Source organism: Epinephelus lanceolatus, chromosome 5, assembly GCF_041903045.1.
Source record: "Epinephelus lanceolatus isolate andai-2023 chromosome 5, ASM4190304v1, whole genome shotgun sequence".
In the NCBI taxonomy this organism is placed as follows: domain Eukaryota; kingdom Metazoa; phylum Chordata; class Actinopteri; order Perciformes; family Serranidae; genus Epinephelus; species Epinephelus lanceolatus.
In genome coordinates, this window is record NC_135738.1 from 29,844,228 (window position 1) to 29,870,823 (window position 26,596).

Below are 26,596 nucleotides of genomic sequence, written 5' to 3' on the forward strand. Positions count from 1 at the left end.
GTGGCACTTTAGAGCCTGCTGACTCCTCCATGGCACTGACTGTATACTGTATACAACAGGTAAACAGTAGGAGCTCACAGGAGCACTCCTCTCTGGCCTCCATTTATCATCTCTTGCTCTCTGCAGCTTCTCCAGCTCACATTTCACACTCCTCTCATCACCCTTGCTTTTTCTACTCTCCTAATTAATCCACTGACATAGTTTCTACACACCTTCCTGTGCTGCTACCTGTGTGTTGTAATGCATCAAATATTTCCTGTTTGTGTGCCCGTGTTTAGGACCCAGCCGGCGCTTTAAGCGAGTAGTGGAGACGATTCAGAGCCAGTTGTTAAGCACACATGACCAGCCAGGGGTCCAACAGCTGTCTGGTGAGTAACAACCTCTCTTTTTAAAAGAAATATATTTCAAAATACCCCAAACCTCTTCACCCTTAGCCCCCAACCACCTCATCCGTCCATCCCACCCCCGGACAAACCACTCTCGCTACTGAAGCTCAATCCTGCCCTCCTCTGCTTGAAATCCCTGAGCCACTCTCCGCTTCTCGAAAACGCCTTCCTTTGCATGCCCGCGCCTCGCCTCGCTGCCATGAAAGGGTGGGAGTTGCTCTCAAGCACCGACTGCAGGTCAAATGTTGTCTCGTTGCCCTGGCAGTGAAGATTAGAGTAGAGGTAGGGTAAGCTGATTTGCATTCTGTTACTCCTACTTCCAAGACTGATCGTCGGAGCTTGTCACCATGGCAACACCACTGCACCTCAACGCGCTCCCACAATGCACCGCACCGCACAGTGACACCACACCTGACAAGCGCTCTGTTTCTTTCTTTCTCTCTCTGGGTGCTCGTACAATAGGACCCCCTCCCCCTGTTTCCCCGCTGTCCACCAGCCTCTTCTGGCTCCTCCGGAGGCACCGAGTAGATTCTAAAAACCTCAATCAACACCAAACCATTCACCTGTGAACTTCGCAACATTCTTCTTCTGTCTTCTCATTAGTCGTAGGGTTGATGCCGAGGCCCCTGGACACGTATAAACCCATTCCTTCCCCCATTTGGCTACATCGTAGTCTCTCAACGCACAGTCTGGATGATGAGAGGAGAAAGAGAAATAGGGATCCTTCTCCTCCCCATCTGCTCTTAGCATGTCTCTCCTTGTGAATCACTGCTCTGTTTGTGTACGTCTCAGTCGCCATCATCTTGACAACAGCTCCACCTGCTGGTCAAATTGGGAAACACCACCAGCCTGATATACACCTTTGTTTTTTTGTTATCAGGAGACGGTGTGCTGTTTTCTCTGGATATTATTTCCATCTCATCTGTGAATCGTTTCCCTTGATGTCTGTTTGTTTGTTCCTTTATCCATTTAAACCAATTTCCAATTCCATGCCTGACGTTGTTGAACAGATACTCAGCCATCACGCAGCTTGCTATTATACTCTGTTATTACACTACAAGTTGCGAGTGAGAGCTATATACTTTGCTCTGTGGCTTTTTTTGCAATAATTCTCTCACTGGCACTCGGAATTGAACAGCAGTTGTCACAGCTGTTGTGATATTTAACAGTCTGTTATCATCGCTGTGCCTCAGTAAGTTTACCAATTGCTCCCGATCTTTTATATTGTAGAGCTAATTAACAGGCTGAGGTGTGGGAAGGGTAAAATGAGAATAAATTACATCTGATTAGGTTCAAACAACTGCCGTGAATTGTTTCAGCGGCAGAGACGACGCTGTACGAGAAGAATTCGGAGTCTTGTGGACAATATGAGAACAATTTGCCAGTAGAGGAAACTGAGGAAGGCATACATATCTAGAAGAGAACTTGGAGAATGCAGACTGACACCAAGGCCAAACGCCCTGTTTTGCAATGTTAATGAAAGTGAAAAACAATTCGAATCTGAATTAAAATGAGTTGGATTGCTCCTTGTCCCATGCTACACCCTTCCACCGAGTTTCATGGAAATTGGGCCAGTAGTTTTCTGTAATCCTGCTGACACACAAACAAAAAACTGAGCTGATGTGTTTAGTATCAAAAGTCAATGTCAGTTGTTTTTGACCAAGGTCAGTCTAAATGAAAGTATCTCACACCATAATATGAATCTAAAAACAGGTCAGTATGTGCTTAGCAGTAATTGAAAGCACTGTTAAACTTTCCTCCGCCTCCCTCTTTCCTTTGACCTCCTAACACACTTTTGGTGCAACCTGACCACAAGGCCTTTGAAAAAAAGGGCCAGTGGCTGTAATTAAGAACAGAAATGGCTTTGCATACCAATGTGTGTCAAACAAAAGGCTTCATCAAGTCTTGGTCATTATGTCCCCCTAATCACCATTAACAGAGGCATACCTGAGAGCCCGGCTTAGGAACACAATAGGAAGGGTGGAACAATGAAAAGCAGTGTGAAAGAACATAGGGAAGCGTACTTTAGGACTGCAGAGGAGGACCATTCATTCAGAGGGTGCTGTGTGTGTTTCATCGAGCAGCCCAGATCATTAAGATTCATGAGTTTCCTTTTTTTTTTTTTTTTGAAAATGTGCAGATTTGGGTGGAGTGAAGTGACTAAATGTGGAAATTCTTCACACATGAGAAAGGAAAGCGGGAACATTAGGGAGAAGTTGGCTGCGACCATTTTCCAGCAGGATAATGGAGCGGGCGAAGCCAACTGTGGCACATTCACACTTGTCTACACAGACACACACATGCGCACATAGACAAACACAACAACAAAAACGCACTCACTCATTTGTGATTAGACGAAGTTTGTCCTAATCTCCAAGCTACTGCAGGCAGTCTTCACACTGGCAGCACGTGCATATTGTCAGCCTGAGAAATTCCACTTTCCAGCAGCCTTTTATAAAGTGCTGCTACACAGACAGTCTTCGGTCCAGTGTGTGTGTCTTGTCATCTGTGCAGCACCCCTGCCTATTTTTTTTTTTACTGATGCTGTCACTGTTCATTTGTCGGCCCACAGGACTCTATTGTGCAAATGGATCTTCTGCCAAGTATTCAGAATCAGTCCTGTTTGTGACTGATAGTTCCCAGAATTGTGCTGTGCATGCACCATTAACAAAAAGAACATTGACTCTTTATTTGCTCCATTTCTCATGTTTGGTGTCCTCACCACTCTACCTACCTGCAGCGGGACCATTAAGGCCCTGCGAGAAAGAGCGAGTGCGTTTAGCTGAAGATCATTTGCATACCCTCAGATGCGCTATAAGTGTGCTTATAGCAGTTAAGAAGATATAAACGTGTGTTATTTAGCATATCCACCCATTTACCCGGCACACAGCATCAAGTTAAGAAGGTATTTTATGACTTAAGTGCACCTCATCACAGTTTTGACTCTGCGGTGGAATTACACAAGTTGGACTTTTTCTCACTTCAAAGAGTCGAGCACAATGATGATGCAGCCCACCCGCTGTGTTTGATGTCTTTGACCAGGTTTTGTAGTTAGCTGAAGTGTAGCTCAAGTGTAGAAATGTGTTGATCAAAGGTTGTCTCTTTGCTCCAGGCAGACTCAAGTCCAAACATTACCGCGTTAGATGCACCTCGCTTGGCACAATAGCCACGAGGCAGAAAAGCCTTCATCTTCCGTGCTTTGCCGAGGTTCGAGCTGCCCTTCGGAGCTGTGATGACTTGTGAAAAACTCCACAAACAATTAGGTTTTGGCACAAGGAGAAGGAGACACTGATGCTTTATTATCCTCAGAGGGCATCTTCGTGTTGAAGCTCCAGGCGTTCGCATTGTGCTCCTGCTTCTGGCTGGCCAGATCTGCCTGGGCACCGACTCACGCAGACGACACACCGCACTTTCTCTCAGTCTACAGAAGCCTAGAATGACTTCAGCCAGCCCTGTTTGCTGTATTTTTTTAGTTAGATTGGATGGCTACTTGTGTGTTTTCATTGGTTGTGCTGTTACATATGCATGGTATATGGTGCTGCTGCTCCAGCAGGTCTCATCCTCTCTGTGTCTGACTTCCTCTCGCCTCTGCTTGCTCTGTCTTAAGCCTCGTCTCTGTCCTGTGAACCCCATTGTTCATTAGTTTGTTTGTTCTCTTTCTTCTCTCTTTCCCCTTTTTTCCTCCTCTTTTGTCCCCCCCATCTGTGTACCTAGGCAGCCCATTGAGTAACTTCTTTGACGTAATAAAACAACTTTTTTCAGACGAGAAGAACGGACAGGTGCCCTACCCCTCTGGCACGCCCACCAAGCGCTGCCCCTCGCCCATGCACGTCCGGAGGCACGAGCCGGAACATAATGACACCAAATGCCCCGCCGCGGGCCGAGACAGAGCCAAGTTGGCGATGGCGTCCGTGGGGACACTGGAGGAGTCATAGGTCGAGAGGCTGTGTAGTCGAGCCAGCGCTAAAAACCCATCCCAGTATCACTATAAGAGAATATCCTATCTGTACATAGCTAGATGTACATATCATTTATGGACACTTTTTTGTATAAAATGACTTTATATAGATAGAAATATATTAAGAGAATCAAAGTGATATTTTACAAACAGTATAATGCACCTACATGACACACACACACACACTCCTGTCCTTCCACTCCCCCTTTCATTATCCACCATCATCATCATCATCCACCCCTCTGCCCCAACCATCTGATCGCCCTGTGGCTCTGTTTTTTGCTCCGTCGCTGCTAACCTGTGTCATGACCTGACTTGTTTCTGATACCAGGAATTATCCAGAAAACCTATTAAGCCCCTCCTCCTGCTCCTTCCCTCCACCACCACTTCCACCACCACCACCACCCTCCCCCCACGAGCGTGCCGAGAAGGGACGGACATTTGTTGACGGAGGACTGCTTTTAGAGGTGCGCTGGAAAAAAAAAAAAAGGGGGGGGGGGGGGGGTTACCATGGAAACAGACCCTTCATGCAGACTTCTACCTTCATCTCCCTCTGCGCCACCTTCTCCACCTCTGGCAGCCATCAGTAGAAGTAGATGAAAATACCTTTAGTGTCCCCGCCCCCCTCATCTTAGGATCACACACACACACACACACACACACACACACACATGTGCACAACAAATCCACACAAATCCCAATGAGACAAGAACGCACATTCCCTTCACCAACCGGCCCCCCTTTTTCCTCTCGAGGAGCATCAATTGGAGACATTTTACAAAAAGACACTACATACACAACACATGTATGTATGTATGCACAGAAAACTCTGGGATGTATTAACAAGAACAACAACAACAACAACAAAAAAGAAGACATGCAGAGACTGATTCAGAGGAGGAGAGAAGGGGGAGGAGTTTTGTGGAAAAGCCCAAACAGCCGACGCGGATGCTTGCTGGATTGTATTTGTTTGCTTTTTAATGTACTTTCTTTGTGAAGAACTGGGTTTAAAATACTAACTGACTTTATTAGACTTAATACTATTGCTGCAAACGGACTGGAATTGTGATTTCAGAGAGGAGCTGGGTGTGAGCAGAACCGGGCAGGGGAGGGGCAGAGGGGGAGATGATACGATAGCTATAGGGTTGGAGGGAGGGCCGCGGGTGGGTATTTGGGTATTTAAAATGAATGATCTATTCTGTTGTACAGACTGATATCATTTCTTATGTATAAAAAAAATGAAATGTCTAGTTGTGACACTATGTTTAGATACCATAGGGTCAGGTTGGTAAACCTGTGCCTGCCACATACTGTACTTTTAAATTCTTCTGTGTATTTTTGTTACATGATCATTTTCTGTCTTCTGTTCGATTGACCTAATAATGATCCAAACATTCCTGTTTGTGTTATCTGCAGCACTTTGTCTTTGGTTTTCCATTTATACCTCTCTCTTAGTCTCACTTACCAGCAGTAGGAGTAGAGGAACAAAAAAAAAGGACAAAAAAAAAGACAACGTGATAAATGCAATTGTGGATATTTTTGTATTTCTGTCCTTATTTATTCATGTTTGTTCATCTCACTGTTTGATTTCCTAATTTATCATAACTTGGCTATTTATATGAACAAAGCTGTTAGGTCAGTTGAATGTTATTTATTACCCTCTTGTGTGTTCGTAAATGGGGCAACATTTAAAGAAAATAATGAACTTTTTTTTTTTTTCCTTTGTTTTGGTCTGCATTTAACAGAATTATGTGACAAGTCACAAATTCTCTTTTTCTCTGATGTCTCCAAGGAGGGAAAGAGAACTTGTATGAACTCTTGAAAAAAAATTATTTACCAGTAATTTAAGAATGTAGACTTAGCCTCTTTTTGGAGAGGGAATATGCTCTTCTATTGATATTTGTCAGTTTCATATTATTGTGCGTGTAGGCCAGGCCTGAGGAGAAGGACACCACAGATCCCAATCTACTTCTTCTCTTTGTAAATATACAGACAAACCGTGGGGGTTGATTGTCTTCTCAACCATACTGGGGATTCCTGCTCTATGCTTTTAGCTTGTATTGCTGTGTGCATGTCAAACATGAGCTTTTCTTTGCATGGCTTTAGTGTTCATGTTCCATGCCAAACTCACTCCTTCTCTCAGCCTTCATTGATTCTCTCTCTCTCTTCTCTCTCTCTCCACAAAACTACCTTTTAAATGTTTTAAATTCCCCCTCTGTCCCCTACTTTTCACCCTCTCTGCTTTGATTTCTGGCCTTCTTCTTCTTTTTTTTTTTAAATTATTCCCTCGCTCCTGCTTAATCCCTCCCCTTCCTCCTCCTCTTATCTTGTGCACAAAGTTTTTGAACGATGCTTCCTTTACTCTGTACCTCTCGCTGGAAGGCTCGGAGGTCTGGGCTCTCTCTACCTGTCGAAGGTAGACGAGGCACAGTGAGGGGATATCAGTACACAAACACAAAGCAATACCCTATCGTTCACCCTCCTTTCTGTTTTCTACAATGGGAAGCTAGCAGCACCAAGGACATCTGATGATTCTGAGGCCCAGAGCGGTCTTTTGACAGAGCAGGAACAAAACAGACTGATGTAATCCCCATATAAAATAACTGTGAGCATCTTCAGTGCTGAAACAAATAAACTCATTAAGTTATGGTGTGTTTGTTTTTACTTCTTTGTGCCTAAATGTATGCGGCAAGTGTGAACCTGAAGTAAACATCACTATAAAACCATATGGTCAAGGTTTGCTCGATATTAAAATATAAGAAGTGCTCCAAATTTAAGATTAATGTACTGTAATTATCTCTTCTCCCAATTTAATTTTTCTTATTTCGCCCTCTCAGAGTTTTCTGTAAGATTGTATTTCATTAAATCATTTTTTTATTGCACATGTAATGACTTTCATGTTGTAGATTTATGCATTTGCAAGTCTGAGTTGTCCCGGATTTCAGGTAAGTCTACACAAACCCACACAAACAGACGGCAGTGAAATATCTGTAATACTTTGCAGCGCCAGTGAAAATGACAAAGCTCGTTTACCAGGTTTATTACAATATTCAGCAATAAAACAGACTTTATGTGTTCCAATTCCCATGTTGGACTATGCTGCTGTACCTGTATAGAAGCATTAAACCTCAGCATACATAAGCTTAATTACTGTTAGAGTGTACCTGGAGAAAAAACAAAACAAAAAAACAACAGCTACACAAAAGCAATTTTTCATCAATAATATTAATAATTTGCTTGGATTAAAAACAAAATAAAAGGGAACACCCCGTTAAATACTCTCACATCTTTTTTTTCTCATTAAATAGAAAATGTCCATCCCACTCTTCAGTAAGTGTTTTGTTTCTGCGGTCATACTTTTTAAAAAATAGAAAATAAAAACATACAGTTACATAAAAAGTACATTTGTTAATCCAAAGCTTACGTCAATGCTGGAGGCACTGAGCCTACCTCCATCCTCCCACTCTGCATTATTAGTTTAAATGGGACAAAGCCAAAAGTCCAGCATGGCTGCCTCACTTGATTCAGTCTATTTTCACTTTACATAGCTTCAGTCAGAACCAGGAGGGTGCCGTCGATACCACTCCTCCAAAGCAATTATTTATTTTACCAGTTCTGTCCAGTAGAGGGCAGCAGTGTTTCATAATTCAGAGTTTCCACCTGTTGTATCCATCTGTTGCTTCTCCATGAAAGCTTCCCGAGCCTTGGAGAAAAAGCGTCACATCGTCCAACTTTCTTCTTCACAAACATGCTGTTCACTGCAATAAATGTCAAGATGGAGTGCTTGGTGCAAACACAAAGCCAAGTCTTACTGCTGCCACATAACTCACTGATCTGTGTCCCAGTGTCGAAGCACTGTGGAAGTTGCTTGTTACCAGAGATAGGATCAGGTGTCACTAAAAGAAAACATCTGTACTCAAACAACTTAAGCAGCTCCTTAAGATCTGATCCCGTATCAGTGATAAGATGAAACTTCCGCTTCGACTGCCACATTCTTATTCCTGCCTTCTCTCCTCAGCAGCTGTCTTGCTGTCCTCAGACTCGGGAGGTGACGCAGAGAGAGCGTAGCCGTTGAGCCAGGGTGGCCTCCAGCTCCTCCAGAGGCGAATCTCCCCGGCTGTGAACCAGCGTAGAAGTGGAGTTGTTCCCTTGTCGGGCCGCGGGGGGTCCCAACAACAGGCTCCTGAAACCCTCTCTCTCCAGTAGAGCAGGCATCTGCTGCAAGAAGTAACCTTCACAGAATGAGCTCAGCTCCACTGAACCATGGGCCTGTGGAAAGAGAGGACAAACTGCACTGAGAAAGCTGCTTCTCAGTGAGGAATGTAGGACATTTATCATGTAACATGGTGTCTTTTGTGCAGTAAATTGAATGTCCCATTTGATAAAATAGAATCCTCTCGCTTAATACACCAAAGAAAAGTAGAGGTTTTTTCACTTTAACATGACATTTTCCTTCTGTGAGTCACCTCAGCTGCAGAAGCATAAAGAGCAAAGGTCTGCTGTGTAATGAAGCTTGCTATTCTTGTAGTTCACGCAACAGTACAATATGATCAAGGCTTCTCAAAGTGCGTTACCTTGGCTGTCTTGTAGATGCTGACTGCATTATCCTGGTTGATGAGCTGCGAGCAAATGAGTTCACAGTGTCTTTGTAGCACCCCCAGCTGGAACAGACTGGCAGCTGACAACAACTGCAGGCGAAATCACAAGAACGTGTTTACACTGGAGAAATTCAGTCTTCTATTTCATTCAGGACACATTTTTACCACCATTCTTTATTACTTGTGAGTATTTTTCTAGCTTATTTATCAAGACAGAGACACGTACTGTCAGTTGAGTCTCCAGTTTAGCCAAATTATCTACACCACATATCTGGAACTGATGGTGAAGGATAAAATGATTCAATCTGTCAAACATTCACTGCACTGTACAGATTGTATCCACTTTGACCTCCAGTGAATCGTGCGACGGTGCATGCAAGCAGTTCTACAATGCAACAGACTGATATAATGGGTTGTAATGTGGTAGTGTCAGCTAAATAAATGTAATATAATGGTTTAACTGGGGATTTGCGTTATCACAAACTCAACATTGCTTTCAAACATTTTTTAAAAGCAACACATATACACATGTATACTGTATTTGCAGGGCTCAACCAAAAACTAACAGGCTACACAGTGAATAGTACATTGTGTTGGTGCATATGGAGAGGCAGATCTGGGCAAGAGATTGCTGTTGTTTGTTGTGTGTACCGTGCACACATTTGTCTCATACTCATTTTTTAGATTTTTATCAAAAACATGCACTTTGCCGTACCAACAACCGTATTTCTTCATAAAAAATAAAGTTGTAACTGTCGAGATGTGATCATTTTATCTTGTGGAGATGTGGAACTAATAACCTCTGAGATTTCTAAGAGGTAAAACATCTCATACAACAATCAGACAGATGGTGTGCAGTGATTCTCACCTCCAGCAAGTCAGGCACGTCAGTTTTCAGTGACTCTGTTCCTCCACAGTACAGGTATGACATCATCATCTGCAGAGAAGTCAAAGGTTGCATTCAGGAAAAAGTCTTAGTTGAATTAAATAATGTCCTTGTTTTGTCATATGCATTATGTCTGCCTCAAGTTTTTTTTCCCCATCACTCTTGATTCACTGTCTCACAGTATAATAAAATACTGTGCAAAGTATTCATAACAATAAAGGAAATAAAGAGAATATTTGTTACCTGGAAAATGTTGTACTTGACGTCACTGATCTCGATCTCCTTGTTGGGGCTTCCATCTGGTCCGGAGGATGCCAGCAGAGACTTGAATCTAACAGAAAACAAATATTTCTTTGTTACAACTTTAAGGATTTTTTTCCCTAAAATGTCCTTAAGTCGGTATTTTTCTATCCAGTGTGAACCTGACTGCGCTCACCTGTCAGAGGCTGTGATCAGCAGGACTCTGTGACCGTAGAACGGTTTCCCCTCCACCAAAAATGTTACATCTGACATCTCCTGGTTGTTCAGGAAATGAGGGTCTGTGGGGAAACATATCAGCGGCTGCTTAAAACTCCACTCACAGCACAGCTTTCACAAGCCAGTCTGGACACTGGTCCTACATTATAGCTGCACATCTTAAGGAAGCTAGAGTTTTGTTCAGACAGTGTCTTGTATGCGGGCGAATCATGATAGTGTCTTGATCCTTACACCTGGCATTTGTGATAAGATTTTACCTTTTCATTCATATGCTACTGTAGCACTGGAACACTTATTTTACTCCTATTTGCTAAATAGAAAAATATCAGTTTGCATTTGTTCATACAGCCAGAGGAGAGGATTGCCTTGGCTGTTTGATACCTTGCCTCACATACAGACTTTAAAACCTTCAAAATTTGGCATCAGCTGTACCCATATCTGTGAAAGATATGTAATGCCACACCCACAAGTGATTGAATAGACTAGGTGATCCTTGAATGCAGTCAGTTTGTAGAAAACTCAATATGTGGTCACAGGTGTTCAAGCTCCAAGTGTGCAGGTACTGAGAGCCCGAAGCATCCTCATTGCATTTTGGCAAAAACAAAACCTCTTTTTTTTTTCCATTTTTGGCTGATTGTTGTATCTGGGGCCTTGTGGACAAATGCAACCTCCTCTCAGTATTAATTGTACAACCATCTAGAGCTAAAAAACAATTGATTAGTAGTAGTCAATGGAAATTATTCTGCAACTATTTGGATAATCGATCAGTACTTTACGTAGATTTTAAGCAAAATGTCAAATATTGCCTCATTACAGCTTCTCTATTGTGAGAAATTGCTGCTTGTATTTGTCATATGAGACAGTAAACTGACTATCTTTGGGTTTTTGAGCACTTTTCAGAGAAAATAAGCAATTCAGGGCCTTTAGAAAATTGTGACAGTGGGGATTTTTCACTGTTTTATGATATTTTCTAACCACACTATTAACTGATTAGTCAAGAAAGCAGTCAGCAGATTAATCAACACAAAAACACAAAAAAATGATCTAAAAATGTCAACATAAAGCCATCACAATCACCTAAACACAGAGCTATGTGTGCTCATACACACATGAGAATCATAATTTCCTTACCTAACTGTGCTGAAAGAGTTGCCCTCATCCCAGGGATGGCTGGAAGAGGTGCTGGGCCAAAACAGTGACTAAAAATAGCCGCCAACTGCTGTATAATGGCATCATTCTGGAGGCAAGTGAGAGAACAGGGAGGAGGACGTTATATCACACATTTCGACTCATTTCATGCTCTTAACATGAAGAGGCAGGCAAGCACACACTGAGGTTTGTGTTTACCTTGGTGGTACGTAAGATGTTGAACATGAGAGGCAGGCCCATGGTGACCAGCTCCTCACAGTAGTCCTCTTCTCTGATCGTGGTGAACTCTCTGAGGAGTGAGAGGGTGACTCCCGCCCTGGACTGCTGCTGGGCACAGCGCAGAGATTCCAGCCACACGTGTAGTTTCCATGGTACGCCTAGTTTAGAAGTAGAAAAAAAAAAGTTGGGTTATTATGGCAAGTCACAATTAGAAATGTCAAATTCTTGTTTGATGTCTGATAGGTACCCATAGCCCGTAGCTCCATGGTGACATCCAGGTAGCCGTGCTCAGCGCTGTAGTAGCTGGCCTCTTGCAGAGCCTTCATCCTGGCCTTGCAGAGCCTTGGTATGCCCACCTCTGGCAGGGCCCCGGGGCCAGAGGAAGGGGTGGGGAGGGGGGAGAGAGGGAGGAAAGGGCAGATCACGGCCTCCTCACCTTCCACCCCCTCAGCTAAGATCTCCTCCAGAGACAGGACATCCTCTTTGAATTGCTGGGGCTGAGTCAGGAGCTTTCTCAGCACGTTTCTGACAAGATAAATGAGAGGAAGAAGGAGGGAAGAAAGAGGACAAGGAAGGGAAGGGAAGTAAACACGAAAACATTAATAAACGTCCCAAACTGCAACACATACATCCCTGTCTGTGACCCTGTACCCTCCTCTCTCATTACATAATCCGTCTCCCTCACTGTGGAATGTGAAGTGTTGAGTCTACATTGTGTTCACACATACACGCAGCGAACAGGTGGAGAGGTTTACGCTTCCAGTTGGTGTTTAGAGACAGATGGACTCTGAATAGAAGGGGGCCCTGAATTTGCTGTCTGTACTCTGACACTTTCAAGGTCTTCCATTCACTGCACATAAAAGGAATGAACGTCTCCTTAAAGCTGAAATGCAGACTCGGGTCAAGTATGAGATAGTTAGCCTTGTTTCTGTGTTACTTTCTCCTCTGCAGTTAAGATGCCAAAAGCAGGCAGTTTGTCAGAACCTTACAGAGGCATCTGTTGACTTTTTCAGATCAGATTGAGAGACACACATACCTGTGTCCGTGTGCGGCAGCATGACTGAAGCAGTTCATGTCTTCATAGAGGGATGACGTAAGGGCATTCCCATCATGGGTCTTTGATAAGGGGTCTGCGCCTCGTGCCAGGAGCAAACTCACCATCTCATAGTTGCCTGGGAAGCACATCAACAGTCAGTTACACACAGATACAAATCCTAAACACATTTAAATGGAATATTATTACCAGTATCAACCATAACTTTGGTGACTGTTTACAAAGCTATAATTTAAGTAATCTTTCCTCCATGTGTTTTTCTCCATGTGTTTTTTCCGCTTTGTGTTTTTGAATAATTAACACATCACCCTACAACTGTTTCCATATTTTAGGGTTTCAGTTTGATTGTTTATAGTGTTTTTATTGCTTATTTTTATAATTAATTAGTGCACTTTTACTTGTACGTGTCTTCTTTCTTGGTTTACTACACTTACCACTGCAATGATTACATTTTACCGCAGGGATAAAAAAGTTTTTTATCATGCTTTATTTTGCATTCTTAAACAAGCAGACACATTCATATTAGGCACTGTTTACACACTGTCATTGGCTGCTATGTAGAGCATGTGTCTCTTTTACTACAGCTATGTGTGGCTTTTGGATGAGCCCGCAGAGGAATGCTGCCCAGAGGCTTCAGAACAACCACAGGCAGCACTCCGCTACTCTCACTTTGCCGTCATTTACCCTCCCGTGTCCTTGTTCCTCCTGCCGATGTGTCATTCACAAAACTATCCTGTGCTACAGTTGGTGGTCTATTACGCTACTGTTTTGGTGATTGATAAATGTGTGAGTTACTATTAGTTGACTTGCTGAAAGGGACAACAGCAGCTTTAAGTCATTCATCTCTTCAAGTCTCCCCTCTACAGACTTTCTGCCTGTATAATTTAGTAGTAAGTAGTAATTTGGCTGCCATAAATCAGACAGAGCACAGACCTTCTGTGCGTCGGACAATGATCTAACATCAGCTGTGCCTTGTGTTGTGCTGTGCGCATGTATGTCTTTGTGTGTGCGCACACCTGCTGCTGAGGCCAGCTGCAGTGGCGTGTCTGCTGTGCTCTCCTGTCCATTGCGGACTGCGGCCCCCTCCACGTTGGCCCCTGCATCCAACAGGAGCTGGGAATACACACCACATCTGTTATACTGTGCAATGTTTGACATCCTGTAACTCATTTATGGGCTGACCTCTGACCTCACATTTGTCACTCAACTTTTGAAAGTATAACATCACATCCACAGTTAGCTCGGGACTATGTAGGACAACCTGCATTTATTGTGCCTGTATAGCAGAACATTTCCTCTCTCTAGTAAAAAGTACACAAAAGTACAGTCATGCAAATTAAGGGTGGCTATATCTGATGGTGGCTGTTATATGTGTGTATGTGTTTCCAACCTGCACAACGGAGATGTGTCCGTGCAGAACAGCGAAGGTGAGGGCTGCCCAGTGTCGACTATCAGGATGCACAGAGGGGTGCTTTGGGGAGCATGGTGGGACCTGGCAGCACAGGACAAATCGGCATTACACACCAACATCAAGGTCATACTCTCAAGAAAACACAAATACTACATTCACCACAGCCTCTGTGAACTCAGATGCTTTAAAGCTGATGCATGCGTCGTGGGTAAATGTAGAACTTCACATGACGTGCAACATTTGAATAAATGTGTCCATATGTTGAAATTGTTGGAGCATATTTACCGCCACGTCAAGGTTGGCTCCGGCATCGATCAGCATCTGGACTAAGGCCTCGTCTCCAGCTGCGCAGGCATACATCAGAGGGGTCATCCCCTGTGTGAAGAAAAGACAGGGGTGCTCACATGAAAGAGGAGAAACAAATACATCAAGTGCTGCCTAAAGTGATCTATAAGTACCGATGTATAAAGCTACAATATTCCTCTCAACACACATCATACATGAACTCATATTTTAGAGAGAGAGACGGAAGTTCTGTACCTGGTCGTCCATGCTGTTAACCCCATCCGGCCCCAGCAGATCGATGGCTTGGCCGATGAGATCTGTGCGTCCGCAGTTGAGCATCCGAAAACCCAAGTCTAGGTGAAACTTGTCTGTGGCGGCTCTGGAGTCCAGACGCTTAAAGGAGCTGAAGCAACATTCAGGCCTGATGGAGACAGAGGCACAAAGAAAGAGTAAGATGATACCCTGTGACAGGTTACAGGCTGAGTCTGAGAAGACACACCTCAGGCAAAACACACACTGAGAGAGTTTGTTGCACACTGTACTTTTGCATCCGATGGTTTTCTTTAATTGTACACTTCATGAAAAGGTTAATGAGCCACATTACAGTCTGTGAACAGTCATTAATCTACTGTATAAAGTGTGTAATTATTTGTGAGCGAGAACCAATTAAATTACAGGCCTACACACAACGCTGTCTTAGCAATTAAATTTTGTTTCTTTTTAACTAATTGGAATGACCTCATAAACACACGCTGAAGATGTGACACTGGAGTCAAGAAAGCTAAAATTAGATATTGTCTGAAGGCGTGTGTAAGATTACAGACATTCAGAAATGCTGCTGCTACTGCTGCTGCTGCTGCTTATGGGTACAGCACATGTGGCTGTGTGTAGTTTTAAGTGACAACCCTTGTGAGTGTGTGTGTGTTCTCATTTACTTCAGCTGTCTTGGTTCACAGTCCAGCCCTGGAAGGAGTAGCCTGGCGGTCTGCCTGACATCATCGCTGTCCACCAGTAGACTTTTGCGATGCTCGGCATGAACTATGGCAACTCTCATCCACTCCATCAGAGGTGGCAGCAGCAGGAATGGCCTGAAAAAACAAAAACAAGAAATCAAATATTCCACATGTGACCATCTATATGCTTGGTACAAAAAAGGAAACTCCCTTCAACTATACTGTAGGAGAAGTGCACCGCAACATCTGTGGGGAAGATTTCTTCACTCGTGATTCAGTCATGTCGAGGGGGAACTCATAAACTGTCTTCATCCAGATGACTTATGTATGTCTGGCTGTACTTCCTTCCTCACCCTGACCAGTGCACCGTGAGTCACATTTAAAGACACACACATACTCTGAGCAGAGTACCTCACCTCTACTAATCACACACATTTGCCAGCTTTCACACACCACACACTCCTCCTTTAAAGTCATCATACGTGCAAGCAGACGCACTCAAATAACAGATGTATGTATATATGACTAATCAGTGTTTATATGTCTGATACCAGGTGGTGCAGTAAAGCATCAGCTCACTCTGTAAGACGTGATGGAAGATGAGAACAGAACTGTGACTTCATTTGTGCTGTGGTTTGACAAACAAAATACTGCAGTGGCTTCTGAATAATCAGCCTATTTTTAAACCAGCTGTAACAGAATAAACTACCTAAGGGAGATAAATAAAGGTGCAGCACCCTGGTATTGTTGTAAATGCTTTCCAGGAAAGAGAGAAGCAAGTGAAACTAAAAAGGCAAGGAACGGATTAAAATAGAAATGATAGACAGGACTGACCTGAGCCTGAGGAACAAGAGAAAATTATATTAATCATGGAGAGGCAGTGGAGTAAACATCGGCAGAGGGATGAAAGAGAGCACAGCATTAAGTCTGCTGTGGTATTTGTGAATGAGGCATTCTGAAAGTCATCTGGATTATTTGCTTGCTCTCTTTTTCCCTCCTCATTGTCCTCGTCTTTCTTCTAAAACCCTTTAGAAAGCGGTGGTTATGTGGCTATCTGCAACGCTGCAACTATCTGGTATTAATCCTGCCTTGTATGTGCCTTTCTCTCGCCATATGCGCCCACGAACAATGACACTTATTGTTGCTTTGCTTTTGATCCTATGGAGCCTCAGCCAAAGTGTGTTAATGATTGTTTAAACACTGCTTCTGTTATCACGAGTTACTAAGCAGCCTTTCTCCTGCTGTGATGTTATTCTTAGCGGTGGCTTCACCTTTGTTCTGAAGGAGATGCAAACACTCCAATGCATATCATGAATACTGATGGAGGCAAAAGCCTGAGCAGTATGCGGGCATATAACTCATAGCTCTATAGTGTGCACGCTATAGGGATTGTAGTAACTGTTAATGAGCACTGGGACCCCTGCAGAGCCATTTATCCTTCTCACTGTGTTTACTTTACGCAGCTACCTGTGGTTTCCTATAGCACATCTCCCTCATTCATCAATGCTGTGTTCATAATGTATATCGGAAGTCACTTTACTGAAGTGGATCTGCTCCATTACATCTGAAGGTTTCAGAGAGTAAGTGTCAGACTTTCAATACCTCACTTAATGTGACAAGTAACCAAATTAATAATTCAACTTTTTATCTGACTGAACATAGCAAATAAAAGCTTTTCCATGACTGCTGTTGTTAGATTCAAGCAGATATGATGATGAATCAAACCACTGACAATGTCAACTCAATTGAGGCCTTAAAATAGCTATTATCTAAATCTCAGACTTTTAGGAACCTGCAGGTACCCTGCAATCCCTGTGTCCTTCTGTTTTATCTTGTAGCTATTCTGTCAGATGTTGCTTCAGTACTTTATCAGTCAGTGATCACTCAAGAGGAGGCACCATGCTGTCACCCAGGCGTGACGGTTAACAAGCAGACAAGGGACTGATGGGATGGAGGAGGAGTAGGCAGGGAATGTTAAATGGGTCTGAAAGGTGCATATAAGGAGGATTTGAGTGTTTGTGAAAACGGCTGGGAGGCAGGTGGGGTATGTCAAGATGAAGGACGGGGCTGGGTGGCAGTTTGGAGATAGCGCCGTGGGTGTAGAGCGATAACAAAGTCCTGTTTTGGAGGTGAGGAGGGGCAGCAGGCTTGGGAATCAATGTCATACTCCTCTTAATGGGCTTCACTCACCACAAATTGGACTGTGTGTGAGTCTGTTTTGTTGGTGTGCGCACTCGTGCGTGTGTCTGCGCCTGTCTTCCTGAATGCCACGAGGCCTCCGCCCAGCTACTTTACTGCATTCTTGCTTCCAGGCACGCACGGTGCTGGCACTAATCCAGAACTAAAGCAGCTCCAATCAACCGTATCAAGCTTTTAACACTTAACGCTCATTGATCCATCAGAGAGATTTTCCCCGTTCTTCACTTCATCAATCAGCATTTCACAGCCTTAGTTCTTGTGAGTAAAAAAAAATTAAAAAATCTAGTCTTTGCATAATAACCAAGGTAGTGTTTTCCTTTCAAGGCCTGAAATACTGGTTCTCCAACAGAATACTTTCAGCCACAGTTTTATTCCAATTAACCTTTAATGCTGTATGAGCGTGTTAGGGGTGTGCGTGTACAAGATATACAAAAAGAGAGCATCGAAACAAATCAACTGAGGCTATGTATGTACACACCTTTGCCAGTGGCCCACAGCTGCACACAGATGGAGCATGTCTGTACCATCACCCACACAGCTCTGGCCCCTATACCACAAATCATCCCTCCTTCTTTCCTCAAACCCTTATCCCCTGATCTGAACTGCTCCTCTCTCTCACACACCTCCCATCTGACCCCTTTGTCTGGGTTATGCCCCTCAGCCTGAAACACAAACTTCAGCCGCGTCCGAGAGTCGGTGCAACATCAAAGCCAAGCCTCCTGTTAACACTGAAACTAGATAGCACTTCTCGCTAGCCTACTGACCCGACATGCTAGGGCTACACACTGAGAGCAGCGGGACGTGGACAAAAACTCTCTCACACATGTTCACACACATGAACATATAAACGTTAGCTCTGATTCACGGCGTTGTTCTCGCCACCACCTGGCTGGTCATAAAATGACAGTCAGCCCACATCGTGGTCAGGTGTGTTTGAACTCTAACCTGTCTAACATAAAAAGCAAAGGTTTTTCTCCCCAGGAGGCACCATCACATGCTACGCTGGCTCCATATGTCCTGTACATCATATATCCTGAAGCAACCGTGATTGAGTTCAACTTGTGAGAAACTTCAATCGGGTCTTAAAGCAGACCTCATCATGTGCTGCAGAGGGTCAAGGTTAACCACTGATCTAGAGTCAGATTACTCTCATAAAGGCTCCAGAAGGAGGGGGATGTAACCATATCTGATGTATCTGCGGTTAGACGTAAGCTCCACTGGCTACTTCTTATCACAGTAACACATCTATCCATTAGTGCTCCCTTCCATCCGCTGAAGGAGGCAGAAGGGTTGGGTTGGTCTGTTCTGCAGAGTGTCTGGAAGTGCTTATTTTGGGGGGAGAGTCAAGTGACTCTACCATTAAATAAATTGGTTAAGAACTTCCAGCACTAATAAAAGTTCTTTTTCTGCACTACGACTTAAAGAGGAGTGTGAATGCAAATCTAAGAAGACACACAGCCACTGGTGTCTTCCCACCTGCACTTTCTGCGGTTTAATACTCCAATACAACATCATTGGTAACAACTACAACTGAGCACCAGGTTTTAAAGGATGTAAGTAAAATGACGTCTCTTGTAGTCTCCAGGATTCTGCAATAAGGCTCTCACCAGACTCCCTATAATGTTTGATGATGTGGCCCACACAGATTCGGTGGTTTTGAGTTTCCACCAAAGATTTTATAAAGCCTTCAATAGAGGCTGAGCCAGAGAGATTGAGAGGCCCATTGTAGGAGAACAGTCTGTATCGTTACCAGGCGTTCACATTGTAATCACTACCAGGTTTGCGCTGCTCAACTCTGCCACCTGAGTCTGTCATGCATGCTGACATTAACAGACACTAGACACAGATGTGTGTAGGCAAACTGGTAGATGTCTAGAAAGACAGAAAGAAACTTGCAGATGTTCCAAAGTGTCCAGTATAACAGGATGCTAAATCACTTCATCCTGCACACATAAACCAGCCTGATATACACCCAATATTAAAAACATCTGACGACTTGGAAGAAATAGCTGGGATAGTGAAAAGCGGGGTGTATGTTTGCTGTTCTGTTCTCTTTGATGCTAATGAGGAGCCCACCTTTGCTCACTCACACTGTGTCTGTTCATTATTAAATGTATGGAAGCCAGCTGGCCCTGAGTGCATACGTGTGTGTGTGTGTGTGTGTGTGTGTGTGTGTGTGTGTGTGTGTGTGTGTTTTGGTAAGAGACTTGGCTGATTTCATCACAGAAAGTTTTACGGAACTAAGATGCCTCATCATAACCCAACAATCACAAACACATGGATGTCTAGAGGTTAAAACATTACCAAGGGAGATAAAACAATCAAACATTTAACAAACTTACCACAGCAAACTGAACACACACACACACACACACACACACACTCTAGTGGGAGCTGCATCCCATTTGTACACTTGAGCGCTACCTTTAGACAGGCCTCCATACATCTGTTTAAAAAGTGCAATTAACCTTTACACATAGAAGAACAATTTCCACTGACATTTTTAACATATGGTTTCTCTGTAACACACACACACACACACACAGAGTGTTTTTGCTGTGAGACCAGCAAACAGATGTGTGGGTAGGCTGCAAGTGCTTTTCTCTGTCTCTCTCTATTCATCTCTGACACACACACACACACACACACACACACACACACAAACACACTATTGTAACTAATAATCTTATCTTAACTGATGGCACATAATCACTCACATTTACTTAAACTGCTGCCTAGTATCACCTTCACTGCTGATAACATATTGTTATGCAACCCAAGTTCTTATCACTTGATTTAGGAAGAAAAGAGACATGACTCAGTTCTGTGTTACTCCTTGCTTTCCATGGAAACCCGCCAACATAAAACATAATTTCACGAGAACAATTTAAAGCCAAGAATTACACAAATGCTTAGAATTATCAGGTATATTGCTAAAACCAAAACACTGGAATTAAATGGCTGTCCATATATTTTCACCCACTTGTCTTAGGACTGAAAAAAGACAACAATTACCAGGACTGTTCAACAAAGGCAACTCAGGAAAGATCTGAGGAGACCGTAGCAGAATTACAGACTATTAGCACCTCACGAATCCTCTTGAAATCCCCTAAATCACAAGTCTTCAGCCTAATTTACACTCTAAAGGTGCAATGAACCCCTCTCTCAGCCTAACATTAACACCTGGAGTCTTTTGCTCACCTGTAATTTACTCACAGAAAACTAACACTTCATTGACAAGAGGGCAATGGGATTAGCTAAGAAAGAGAGGTGGTCTGTGAAAAAGCTGTTAACTTCATTACAACCTGTTTGTTAACTTCTGAGGGTGGATGTTAGTGTATTTGCAAGTGTGTCGGCGTTAATCAAATTTTTGTCAACCTTGTGAACCAAATCAAATCCTGTCTAATTACAGATGTGATCAGGAAGCAAAAGATGCATGAAAGGAGGGATACTACAAAACAAATTTTCTGAGGGTGGATCCAAAACCAGCATGAGGAAAAAAATAGCCGCCGAAGATTAGATCTGTTATTTCACTGCCTGCGATACACTTTGGAGAGCATCTAAAATGCTCTTGTCCGGTCATGCATGACTCCCACCTCTCCTTGCTGAGTGCCATGCGTGGAGGGTCTAAATTGGGATTCTCCATGGACTCCATTTGCGGGCAGCGCAGGAAGTAGTAAAGGGTGTGGAGGGCGTCCGGCGACCAGGACACAGGCTGTTGGGGACGGGTGTGACGGGCTGGGCTCAGTCCTGGGCGCACTGAGCTCAGGCGCTGCATGTGGTGCATTGCACGGGACACCAAATCACCTGGAACAAAGGAAAAAAAGGTCAAAGTTAGATGGTTTAGTAGATACTTGTTCTAATGAACACACCAAGCTTGTTCATTTTATTTACTCAGTTCGTTAATGCAGTATCAAAGACTGCTGCAGTGGTATTTGCCAAGTTGCACATTAAAAAACTAACAGAGTTAGAGTGCTCAGTATAAACCCAGTGGGCTCCTAATCCAACTGGATTTCCCCTTTTCCTAAACCACTTTTTCTACCCTCCTTTGCTCATTACCCTCGCTCCATGTCTCTAGTGGTATTTGCCATTAGCAGTGTCATTATCAGTAAGCACAGCCAGACGGCCAGTCCAAATAGCCATTCATCTTTAATCACTGAAGGAGTTAACGGCCTTACAGACAGTTGATCACAGGCTCTAATGAACCATTCAACTGTTTCTGTATTGACGCGTTTCAATCAGTGCACTCAGCCTAAGAAGGTGGGTGTCAGTCACATGATAAAAGCAAGGTTAAGATCTATGCTGAAGTCTTTGTGTAAAAAAAAAAATAAAAAAAATAAAAAAATCAGGAATTTGTCTTGACTACCACAAAACATTACTGAGACAAAGACATAAGAAATACGCAGCTTATCAGACAACTCATCCTCCCACACTGTGAGCTAACTGTACAACCATGTGCACTTGAATAAAGGCCACTTCACATTACTGCATGTACAGTGTATGAAACTTTACTACCATGAATAGACATTAATAGATGCACAAAACACAAAAAGAGGGGGCAGGGCTGCAAGGAGTCGAGCTTGTAGATAACATCCTAGTTTGTGACCATGCGTGCCATAGCAGGAACAAAGTGGAGAGACAAAATATGAGTTGTCACAGGGAGGAGATGTGGAGGAGGGCCAGAGAGAGGCGCCGTGAGGGAGGGAGGCCAGGTTGAACTTGGGATCATGTAACGCTCATTTAACATAATTACCCCTGGGTTAATTTCTAAGCAGATTACCGTGAGCGGGAGGCTGCCCGGGGGCCAAGGCTAGAGCCTCTAACAGTGTGAGTGTGTATGTGTGTGTCAATATTAGGGGGTTTGGGGTACTTCGAGGGGGGTTACATTGAGGTAGCCCTCCCGAAACAGACCCCACTTCAAGCTGAAGGGCCTCCTTTGTGTAAACCACCACCAGCAGTCCCTCCAGGAGGTCTCCGAGGAATTCTCACCCAAGATGGAGAGCCTCTCCCTGGCTTTCTAGCCCATATTGTGCCCTGAGGCTAAACTAAGCTCCAGGGGTCAGGAGGATATGAAATAAGTCATTCTTAGATTACATCTTATATTGGAGTCTTTGTGGAAACCTGGGAGTCAATAAACTGTGACATGCCTGCCTTTTGAGGACATATTGACCAAATGTGCCTCTTAGGTCAAAGTTGGAAACTAATAAAATGTTTCACAGAATAAGACAGTTAGAAGATGTCGACTGCACTGTCAGGAAATTCAGTACAAACATGTTTACACATGTTTTTATTTGGACTCTGTGTGAACCCAGATTGCTAATTGGCTTTACAGGCTTTAGCACAAAGCTCATTTTATTTGGGCTAGTCCAATCCTGATCTTTAATATTTAGCTTACTTAACTGGATGGTCAAACACTCGTAGTTTCCCATAACTGGTGAAGACCACCACAGAGCTGAAAATGAAACATTCAAATGTGCATGAACACAACTTTAAGAGCCAAGGTATTGCTTACTCTACATTTCCAACAATTTCAGACATTTAGCTGAAATGTCCAGCACTCTGCCATCCATTATACATCATGTTTATATATGCTGTGTGTTCCTGTGTCTGGCCAAGTCCAGTCTGGAGATCCAGCCCAGCAGGACTGAGTAGCTCAGCACAGATGCTGCTGTGTCTGCCTGGTCTCTTGGGCTCAGATCAGAGTGCCAAACCCTCTGTGTTTTTGTTGTGTGTATGCGTATTGGTGAACACACGCCTGTGTGTGTTCGTAGGCACGAATGCGTCTGAGGGATGCCAGCCCTGCCCAGAACAGCCCAGCTTCGCACCACCAGAGAGATGTGGCACAAAGAGACCACTGAGAGAGCGAGAGAAAGAGTGTTTCTGTGTTTGAGAGTGTGTGTACACTTTCTTAATGCTTTACTAACGATGGTGGCGTATGAACGTGGCCTTGTGCTGGAGGAACAAATGGCAGAGTGTTAGCTCATTTGGAGAAGGAAACTTATCCTCGCTCGCACCAACACTAATCTCCATCCCTCCACCTCTACCCCTGCACTGAAAACTTCACTCTTCACCTCTCTACCTTTCCATCATTTCCCCTGACCCCTACCCCCCACCTCACACACACACACACACATACACACACACACACACACACACACACACAGCTCTGGCCACTATGTACTCCATCCTTACACTTAATCCCCTACCATTCCCACCTCCATCCCTCCACTCTCCTTCTACTCCTGTCTTTTTCTCACTTTTTAATGACCTGATTCCAGCTCTCCGTCATCTGCCAACTCCTCCAGAGCATCCAGTATAAACAAACATATGTACAGTAGGGTGTGTGTGCGTGTGTCTGCCTCCCTTGCTGTTTACCAACTGTATGTATGAAACATGGACATCTAGAACTGGAAATATTTTAGAAAGCCATCCAATTCATCAAACTCTAATAGTTGGAGGTCCCTAACCTGTCAACAGATTTACACTTTCCCTGGCAAGATGCTTATGTAAAGGCTCAGAATTGTAAAGAGACACTTCAATATAACGCCCATCACAACTTGACCCAATTTATATATAGAGCTGAAAATTGAACTTTGGAAAAGAGATGTGATTATAGCTCTTGTAAAATACCCAATAACCACACTACTGTGTCCATGTACCAAATAAAATATATCTACTGGCCAAAATTCAAACCTGCGGTCCTTAAAGGTCCAGTGTGTAGGATTTAGGGGAACAGCTTGCAGAAACGGCATCTTATATTTGTAACTATGTGTTTCTGTTACTTTAAAATGAGTTTAAAGTTTATCTACATACGAAGAAGGACCTCTTACACAGAGTCCGCATTGTTGTTTCTACATTAGCCCAGAATGGACAATCACACACTGACTTTAGATCAGTGATTCCTAACTGGTCCAGCCACAGGGTCCAGATTTCTCCTTGGTCATTTGTTCAAGGTCCACACAGTTATATGTATTCAGGGTCATACTTGCGTTTGACCATGTCATTGAGCTTGTTTGCCGTCTCTGTCATATAGCTTTCCATTAGTCACTCACTCTACAGCAGGGAACGGCACTTCAAAGTAAAAGCTCTGTGCTGGAAATTCCTTGTACTTCAAAATAAAATGCGTTTTTACAAACTTGACATGCTCGCGAGTCACTTGCGGTCCATTCAGAACACACTCAGGACCCACCAGTTGGGAATCGCTGCTCTAGATAGTGCTAATCATGTTTTGCGTTGTAGCTCTGCTACATGCTTGGCACACTGCAAAGTATCAGCTCTGCAACCGCACTGCTGGATGCCACTAAATCCTACACACGACACCTTTAAAGAAACATCCATCTCTCTTGTAAACCACGTAACTATTCAGAAGAGATAAGATTGAGGGCCAGGCTTTTTTTTTCCTCTGATAAAAAAGAGAAAGTCCAGGTTACAAGCAGTTGACATACAGCCATGTCTTCTCCTCTGTTGACTAACTTGACTGGAGGGATAAAACAATTGAGAGTACCATATAGTTTGTGGTGACCTGATGCACACTGCTAAGCAAAACAAACCAGGAATATACAAAAAAAAATCACTCATTTTCACTTCACTCCCTAGAGCTTCATGTGTAGATAAATTGTTCCATTGCTTATTTTTAGAAGAGCGTGCATTAGATGACTTTCACAATAAGGCACACAATGGGGCTTAAAGTAATTTTTAAAAAAAAAAAAAGTTAATCTATTATCTGTGCTTGGCACTTGGCTGTCTGAAATAACAGTCTTTTTGGCAGAAGAAAAGTTTCTTGTCTTCCAGAGCCAGTGAACGATGTGAATATACAAGGCGTGTTTAGAAAATTGTCACGTCTCTGAAAAAATATGACAATAAGTTTATAATTTCTGGGACTGTTAACTTGTCTGTAATAACAAGAATGTTTTATAGCTTCACTGTTATTCCTTTATGACTGTTCAAAGAGCTGAGAGGAATTTAATAGATTAAACACATAATGTAAAGAAAATCTGCTAATAGTAAGTAGATCCAGGACTGCACACACTATTCTGATCTACTCGTACTCACTGAGTTCAGAAATGCTGCCCACACAGGTAGCCAGCAGGGACTGCTCCAGCGTCCTCAGCTCCAGCTGGGCATAGGCATCCTCCCTGCTGTCCACAGACGTCTGCTGGTTCTCTGTGTAGGGACTGAAATGAGCCGGAAGGGACAAAACACCTACAGAGACAAAAACAGAGAGAGAATGGCTTTTTATGATTAATATGTATAGTTTGTGAGAGGTGCAGACAAGCCTACGTAACTTCAGCTATTCACACTGCTTCTGCAGAAGTCCCAGAACAGTTGCTGGTGGTATTTACATAGTGTATTTGTGATCCTGGTAACATGTAACCCACACTGCTGAGGGCAAATAAACACACAAGGGAATGTGAGCCTTACTCTCAACGCATTCAGGAAAATAAACAGAGCGCACAGTGACATCAGGCTACTACAAACAAAACAAATGCACACTGCATCGGAAGCAGGCCAGGGCCTCACAGCGAGAAATATCAAGACAGACTAAGAAAGTTACAATTCAGTGTTACTGCAGATATTTATTTCCCTTTAAATCATGGACAATGTATACAACACACACACTGTACATGCTCGATGTGTAGTTATCATATCTGGAGATATTCGGCATAAATATGAAGAAACTAGTAAAATAAGAGATACATGATTAAGGCTGATATGACTACAGTATATGGTAACACGTCAGGGCGCCTGGTAGCTCATCTAGTAGAGCAGGCACCCCATGTACCAAGGCCTGGATTCCTTTGTTGCATGTCATCCCCTCTCCCTCCCCCTTTCACGCTTAAGCTGTCCTATCAAATAAAGGCAAAAAGCCCGCCCCAAAAATCTTCTAAAAATATGGGAACACTCAGTAAAATAACGGTTTGCTATGGGTTCATATTCAAGATGTTATCAATCAACAGAACACTAAAAGGGTCAAAGTCCACCAGAGGCCCAGGACCCTGACAACCCCTTCTCTGACCTTTA

General features: G+C 43.4%; 2 protein-coding genes across 8 annotated transcripts in view; one reads left to right on the top strand and one right to left on the bottom strand.

Moving 5' to 3' along the window:
* The window catches only part of brsk2a (BR serine/threonine kinase 2a), a 206,128-nt gene extending 199,136 nt beyond the window's left edge, over positions 1-6,992 (top strand). For 4 of the 7 annotated variants that reach the window (XM_078168023.1, XM_078168027.1, XM_078168022.1 and 1 more), the window contains 2 exons: positions 279-368; positions 4,149-6,992. In XM_078168023.1, the coding sequence (XP_078024149.1) occupies positions 279-368; positions 4,149-4,321 (263 nt within the window). In that variant the 3' untranslated portion in view covers positions 4,322-6,992. The remainder of the gene's footprint in view (positions 1-278; positions 369-4,148) is intronic. The other 3 variants (XM_078168025.1, XM_078168024.1, XM_078168026.1) reach the window with 1 other exon arrangement.
* Positions 6,993-7,368: 376 nt separating this feature from the next.
* The window catches only part of abtb2b (ankyrin repeat and BTB (POZ) domain containing 2b), a 48,796-nt gene continuing 29,568 nt past the window's right edge, over positions 7,369-26,596 (bottom strand). Inside the window, exons 2-17 of the mRNA XM_033634163.2 lie at positions 25,628-25,777; positions 21,172-21,382; positions 15,359-15,511; positions 14,679-14,844; positions 14,424-14,513; positions 14,118-14,219; positions 13,744-13,840; positions 12,710-12,845; positions 11,921-12,198; positions 11,653-11,831; positions 11,437-11,542; positions 10,265-10,367; positions 10,072-10,159; positions 9,811-9,879; positions 8,919-9,032; positions 7,369-8,613 (exon numbers count right to left, since the gene is read on the bottom strand). Of these exons, the coding sequence (XP_033490054.1) occupies positions 8,380-8,613; positions 8,919-9,032; positions 9,811-9,879; positions 10,072-10,159; positions 10,265-10,367; positions 11,437-11,542; positions 11,653-11,831; positions 11,921-12,198; positions 12,710-12,845; positions 13,744-13,840; positions 14,118-14,219; positions 14,424-14,513; positions 14,679-14,844; positions 15,359-15,511; positions 21,172-21,382; positions 25,628-25,777 (2,276 nt within the window). The 3' untranslated portion in view covers positions 7,369-8,379. The remainder of the gene's footprint in view (positions 8,614-8,918; positions 9,033-9,810; positions 9,880-10,071; positions 10,160-10,264; positions 10,368-11,436; positions 11,543-11,652; positions 11,832-11,920; positions 12,199-12,709; positions 12,846-13,743; positions 13,841-14,117; positions 14,220-14,423; positions 14,514-14,678; positions 14,845-15,358; positions 15,512-21,171; positions 21,383-25,627; positions 25,778-26,596) is intronic.